Genomic DNA, 7,195 nt, shown 5'->3' with positions numbered 1-7,195 from the left:
ACAAAAGCAACACCTTGATGATGTGACAGATACTGGTGTCTTTCTTCCGTGCCTTTTAGGGTCTCCTAGACGCAATCCTCTACAGTCCCTCTAAAGTCTTGCTTGTCTCTTTGCTGACTGACTGAAGAACATTAACTAGCTGGTCCCTGGAGAGTTCTGGCAGCTCCGGTTGCACTTTAGACCCTGTTTCTGCACCTCCCAGGCTCTGGACTCAGGAGGAACCCAGGGGAGCAATTGGCTAATGGTGACACCCACTGTTTTTGTGGTTTTTTTTTTTTCAACCTTTAATCCTGGAGATCCCTGACTCTGGCCCAGTCTCCCGAGCTCAGCCTTGGCTGGTTTAGGGAGCTTAAGCCAGTCCTTCCTGCCAGCTGCAGGGAAAGGAGCCAAACAGTTTAGGACAGGGATTGGGCGGGCCTGCTCCGAGGCTGGCCTGGCACGTGGCCCCGCCCAGGGGCGTGTCCTCCGCCCCCGCCCCGCCCCCGCCTGCAGGCCTCGCTCCTGCAGTGTGTGCGCCCGCACTCCAGCTAGCTGAGGCTTCTGCACCCGGCTGGAGGCTGCGGTCACCCAGGGAGGGTCTGCGCGCGGGAGACCAAGGTCGGGACGAGCTGCCATGGCCCGTATGCTGAGCAAGGACGCGCCGGACATCGAGGTACCGGTGTCCCCTGCGTGGGAGGGCCACAAGGCTGGGGAGGCGGGAGGCCTCGACGGCCGTCGCGCTCCGGACACGGAGCACCCACTGTGCATGTAAAGTTTCCCAGGCCGGGACCCACTGGCCGGTGGGAGCAGCGCAGGACTTTCCGGGACCCGGTGCGCCCTGGGACCGGAACCTGGTCGTTTGGCAGGGGATTTAAAGGTAGTATTCTCGCTCCGCTTAAGTCACTGAGAGCAAGAAGCTAGGGAGTTCAGAGGCGTGGATTCCAGGAGCCAGGAGTGTCCATTCCACCCGTGCACCCCCCAACCTCCTCCGTCCCCTCCATGGCTTGGGGGGGAGCTCTCCCCCCCCCCCCCCCCCCGGCTGCAAAAGTGGACTATGGAAATCAAAGATCAGAGTCCGCTGTCTCCCCAGCCACGGTATTGTTTGTAATGTAATTTCACCCAGGGAAGAAGCGAAGGAACTGTACAATGAAGAGTAGCGTGTCCGGGAAAAGCATGCGTAAACTCCCTGCTCTCCAGTGTTTCATTCTCTCTTGCACTGGGTTTCTGTAAAAATGTGATCTTTCTGTGAGTTCTCCTCCTTGGCTTTGAGCTTTTCGTGGTACCTGATTAAGTGTGTGCGTGTTGGCAAAAAGATTGACTTATAAATGTGATTTTAGTCAGGCTAATGCAAGGTCAGCGTACTGTACAGTGGTTTCTGTACTCTATTGTTTTGGGGTTTTTCTTTCAGTTTCTTATTGTAGAATATTTGCCGTGTGTGTGTGTGTGTGTGTGTGTGTGTGTGTGTGTGTGTGTGTGTGTGGTGTAGGAATAACAACACCCCCCCTCCAGTTCTTTTGATGACATAAAAGTTTGAAACCACCTGTTTGCAAGATAGCTGGCTTTGCCACATTTTGCCTGTCACTGATCAAAGAAACTTTGTAGTCTCATAGGGGGAAGCTAGGAGTGCTTTCTCCAGACACCATACTCCAAACTTTCTTTAGAAAAATCATGTTTTACTAAAACTTATGTTTTAGTAACAAGAGCATATGGGTAGCATATGAAATTCTCTATGTAGTTTACTTGGGATTTCTCCTTTTTATTTTATTTTTTGGTATTGATCATTATGATTGATTTAATAAACTATTCATGTGTGTACAGGGTAAAAGATACCATGTCTGATTAAAGCCAGTCCTTTTGGGTACTTGTGAACTTTTACCTCTCCCACTACCCCCATGTCCCATGTTTCTTTTTCTTTTTTTTTTTTTTCCCCCAAGGCTAAATAAAATGCATTAGCAAACTTGTATCGGCGTCCAGGTCCTGCTGATTTCAGAAATCAGAGTGTTAGAGAGTGGGTGGCTTTTGGCATCTGCCTGTTGAATTTCAGAATAATGCTACCAGTTTAGGTCTCATTCTCTACATCATTCTGTGTAAGACAGATCTCTCCTATATTCCTAGGGGAAGGTGAGGCCAGGCAAACATAAGGTGTCCAGCTTCATTTGTATATGGCTATATCTAAGAACACTTAAGCAGCTTAACCTCGCCGCTCCATTCACCTGAGTACAGCCTAGTGCGTGGGGTTTGCCTGATCGTCCTTAGTCTGCCTGATCATCCTTATAACCCAGAGTGGTGGCATTCACACTCAGCTTTTATGTGGCTCATGGATGCCCCACATTTTAGTCAGTAGCACCTTTTATCACTCACAATACTTTACTTTTCCCTCAAAGTAATACCTGTGATTCATGAGCTAAAAATACCATGAAAGAGCGTGAAATTAATCATTAAAATATAATGCAGCGAGGAAAAGCACATTAGGCTGAGGGGAGCACACTCACGCATAGATGTCTCTTTAATCCTGTTAATTTACCCCAGTTCGCTTTGTGTGGAAGAATCAGAAAAAATTAAGAAGGCTTAGTTCTCTCTCAAATTTGAAAGCTTTCTTGAGTATATTCTTTAAAAACCGTTGTGTGGAGATTGATCTGAGTGTTATCGTTGTCTTTGCCCCCCAGTACACAAAGAAGCAGGTAATTAAACAAAAATTGGTGTGAAATAGATGTGATAAGAGTACACTGATAAAATACTTGATATTTGAGAAAAGATCCTGGGGTGATGGTAATCCCTACGCTAATGTAATTTAATTATCCATTTGAACTACCTGTAGAATCTTGGGTTTCACAAGCAGCCAAGAAATAGTTTTTCTTTTCAGGGTCAAAAGTTATCACAGGTTGGGGGTGCAGGGCTAGAAACATAGGGAAAAATCAGGTCACTGAACTCTGCTTCTAGAATATTCCTTGGACCTGAAGACAGGCATAGAAAGGAAGTGCTGAGTGCTGGCTGAAGGTAAGACCTAGGCTATGTAAGGAAGTATTGCTGTCTTTATAGTAATTGCAGGAATGATCCTAGAGGCCAAGCCTTGTTCTTCAGATGCATGAATACTGCTCAGAGCCTGGCTCTGGAGCCAACTGCAGGGACTGAGATTGAGTTTTGCTCTTCAGCTGTATGGCCCTGTCCAAGTTCCTATCTTCCCCAAGCTGTGCTTGCATGATCTGTTAGTGAGGAAAATAATATTACTATGTATGATCAACACATGCCATAATAGCAAAGCTTCTTATCAGGACAAAGCACCGATATTAAAAAAACAAAGGTGAAGAAAAAGACCATATTCTCAGGAAAAGCATGGTTAATACTCCAAAGTTCATTAATGGCCGCTATGCAGTTTCCAACATTATTTTACTTTATGGGCTTACTTTTCGAATACAGTCTATTTTGCAAAGGATGACATTAAAATAAAAGCTCTCCCGGGAAAGTTTCAAAGCAGGTGAGTATTGGCCACTGATCACTTTCCCTGAGCTCAGCAGTAATTTGACAGTACTTCATTTAGATTGAATCCCCAGTCAATATGATGTCAATATTTGCACGTTTAAAGCGAAGAAGAATGCTCTTTCCTGAGTTCGCTTTTGTTCAATATCTTGTTCCCCTTCACTGACAAAGATAATTGAGAATGGACCAGGAAACTATACTGTTGAAGCTTTTAACTGTTTGTGTATTAGTTGTTTTGGTAATTACAGCTAAGCTAAGATGCCGCTTATCCCTCTGTAGCCCCCACAACCACAGTTAAGTCCATCACTTGAATTACCACTTGAGAGCTCAGATTGGCCCCAAATAAAAGAATTCCAGTCAACTGTCCATGAGATTTAGTGCATTCTGAGTCAAATAGAAATGGCTGGTGACTTCTATTCATTTGAGAAATTTTTTTTGTACTTGCTAGTTAAGAAAATAAGTTTTAAAAATTGGGACTTTGGAAAATGGAAAAAAGAGAAATTACTAGGAGAAAGTATATTTTAAGGATAGTTGATAAAAAAAAGAAGACATAGGTTCCAGATTGGCAAAATATGTTTCAGAACACCCTTTATTATAATTTGACCCTGGGGAGGGAAAAAAGAATGAAAGGAGAGAATTAATGTTCAACTTTATAGAAGCCATGAGATATTTATTAATTTATTAAATTTATACTTTTTACTAAGTATATAATAGTCCTTTCCTCTGTCCTTGTCTTCATTAATTGTGTACCATAGAATTTGTGGAAAGTTAAACTCAATTGATTAAGGTTTTTACTTCAAAACATTTTTAATGGGTTTTAATATTGAACATGGTCTTTACCTCCAAATTTTCAACTGAACTGTGAAGCATGTTTAGTTTTTAAAAATATTTATTCTTTTTATTTTATGTGTATGAGTGTATTTCTTACATATATGTAAGTGCACTTGTGTCTTGAAATGTCTGTGGAAGTCAAAAGATCACATTGGAGCCCCTGGAACTATTATAGATGACTCTAGCTGCCTTGTGAATGCTGGAATTCAAACCTGGGTCCTCTGCAAGAGCAGTCATTGTTTCTAACCATTGACCCATCTCTCTAGTCCAGCACACTTAGTTCTAAAGAGTTTCTCCTTTGCAAGGAGTTTACTTGGGCAGTTAAAAAATATGTTTCTCATCATCTGATTTGAACCATGACTAATTGCACTGATAGTCTTCTATTTAGCAGACACAGGTTTCTGTAACTGAACATGCTTATGTGTATTTCAATCCAGTGGTTTTTAAAAATTTTGTCTCTTGTCCATGTATACAGAGGATTCGTTTTAGTAGTTTAATTAAAAACTGTAAGATTAATGACCAATGATGAATTTGTTTACTTTTAATGATAGCAAATAGTGTTGATGGATTGCCTAACTCTAACATGTACTAGAATTCTATAGCCTCTGTCCATACATTCTAGAGGAAAGATTTGCATTTGGGAATCTCTGATGGCAGAGAATTAACGAGGAAGCTAAGGCCTGGAGACAAATGCTGGGGTAACATGGTCTTTAAACACTCTAGTAGTGGCTGTCTATGACTCTACATAAACAGGTCACAAAACATGGGGTGGAAACCAGACTCCTCACCCCCAGGAAGTTAATGGCATCCATCACACTGAGAGATTTCCCCAAACAGAAGCTCAGGTCCAAGAAATAGGAACACTTACAGGAAAAAACAATGAGACTGAAAAAAGGTTGTCATAAAAATGACAAAGAACTGTGAGGAGACCATTGATACACTCCAAGTTCAGTGTGGCCAAAGAGGAAACTGAAAAGTAGGATTCCCTTACAGATTTTCATTAGCTACATGGATATAGTAAATATGCAGCAGAGTCTTATGAAAACTGTAAAGAAGGCTGGGAAGATGGTTCTATGCTTACCACATAAACACGAGCATCCAGGTTGGATTCCCAGAGTCCAGTTAAAAAGTCAGCACTGGGGAGGTAGAACAGGAAGACTGCAAACCTCCATGAGCAGGAGTGAGAGGCCCTGTCTCAGAGAACAAGGTGAATGGGGCTGGAGAGATGGCTCAGCAGTTAAAGGCACTGGTTGTTCTTGCAGAGGACCCAGGTTCTGTTCTCAGCACGTACATGGTGGCTAACAACCACCTGTAACTCCAGTTCCAGAGAATCTGAGCCCCTCTTCTGGCCTACATGGGCACCAGGAACCCACATGGTGCACATACATACATGCAGGCAAGTGCTCATATATATAACAAAAAATAAATAAATCTTAAGAAAAGCAAAATGAAGCAAGGTGGGTATCTGCTCTGAAGGTCAGCACCCAAGGCTGCCCTCTGCCCTCTGACCAAGTACTATCATCACACACAAGTATACAATACATGCAAAAGAAATAAAGAAAATTTTATTTCATTTATATCTTATAGTAATTAAAATGTATAATAAACAATTTGTTGCTTGTAAATTTATTTATAATCAAGAGTTCTATTTCCAATTCTGACATTTGCTTTCTGAATGTCATTTGCTCTTAATCATCTATTTCAAAGACAGAAGGTGATTTTTTTTGCCTCAAACATCAATACTGTGGATGTTTACAGCTACCCTGGAGCCAATTATGCTCCTGAGATAACTCTGAATAGGTTTATGTATTTCCTGTAGTTTGTAATTATGGTTGCCTTCATTATTCTTAATTAAAATACTACACTAGTAGATATCAAGTGTCTGTGTTTAACACAATTGATAATTTTTATTTTAGAAAGTTTAATATAGATGTCATTAGTATTGGAACTAAGAAATGTGTGAACTTATTTTCAAAAAAGTTAATCTTTATTTCATGTTACTATTTGAAAAGAAATTGTAGAAGGAAACATTTGGGCTCAAATCTTAGCTCTATAATTTCTTTATGTAATTGTCTTTTATTTTCCTGGCCTGTTTTTTCTCCAGCTGCCAAATGAATTGACCTTATTTATTTCCCCCATAAGTGATGTGAGAGTAATTGGAGTCACATACATAAAGTGCCCCAAATACCAACTGTCACATAAACTATATACTTTTGAAATGTAAGTGCAATAGCCAAGCCTGAGGACCTGAGTTCTGGCCCTGGAATTCACATGGTGGGATGAAAGAGCTGCCACCTGGGAATTGTCCTCTGAGCTCCATGCAGGTGCTGTGGCATGTGCATGCCCCACAACAAAAGAAATGAATAAAAATGTAATAAAATGTAAATGGTCATGAGTAGTGACTGTATACACAGTGTTTAAATAAAGTCAATTGGGTAAAACTTGTTGGACTTTAAGTATTATCAAAAAATGGAGACTTCTTTTTTTTTTAAGTCTAGATTTCTTTTTTTTAAAAAATATTTTGTTATTTTTATTTTATGTGTTTGTGTGTACTGCCTGCATGTAGGTAAGTGTGCCCATGTCGTGCACTTACCATCAGATCCCCTGGAACTAGAGTTATGGACAGTTGTTAGCTGCCATGTGGGTGCTGGGATTTGAATCTGGGTCTTCTGGAAGAACAGCCAGTGATCTTATCTGCTGAGCCATCTCTCCAGCCCTGACTTATCTTCTTTCTAGGAAAATATATGCGGATGTAGAATCTAGAATCTGTGAGAGAGAGAAGCAGTGAAGTTAAAATAATTGCCAGAAAAGCTCATTATAATTTCAGAAATGCCTTAGATATGTGTTATGGGAGTTACTGAATGCAAATCTTCAGTGGGATGGCGGAGTTACTGAAATTCAGGTTAAA

At 41.3% G+C, this 7,195-nt stretch overlaps 1 protein-coding gene across 3 annotated transcripts in view; it reads left to right on the top strand.

Annotated features, from left to right (window-relative positions):
- The first annotated feature begins 489 nt into the window (after positions 1-489).
- Positions 490-7,195, top strand: part of Dpyd (dihydropyrimidine dehydrogenase) — a 978,758-nt gene continuing 972,052 nt past the window's right edge. For all 3 annotated transcript variants that reach the window (XM_008833683.3, XM_029563832.1, XM_029563833.1), the window contains exon 1: positions 490-652. In XM_008833683.3, the coding sequence (XP_008831905.1) occupies positions 614-652 (39 nt within the window). In that variant the 5' untranslated portion in view covers positions 490-613. The remainder of the gene's footprint in view (positions 653-7,195) is intronic.

This window comes from Nannospalax galili, unplaced genomic scaffold, assembly GCF_000622305.1.
Source record: "Nannospalax galili isolate Female #2095 unplaced genomic scaffold, S.galili_v1.0 scaffold255, whole genome shotgun sequence".
Taxonomy (NCBI): domain Eukaryota; kingdom Metazoa; phylum Chordata; class Mammalia; order Rodentia; family Spalacidae; genus Nannospalax; species Nannospalax galili.
Note: the sequence above shows the minus strand (reverse complement) of the source record. Positions and strands in the feature narration are given on the sequence as shown.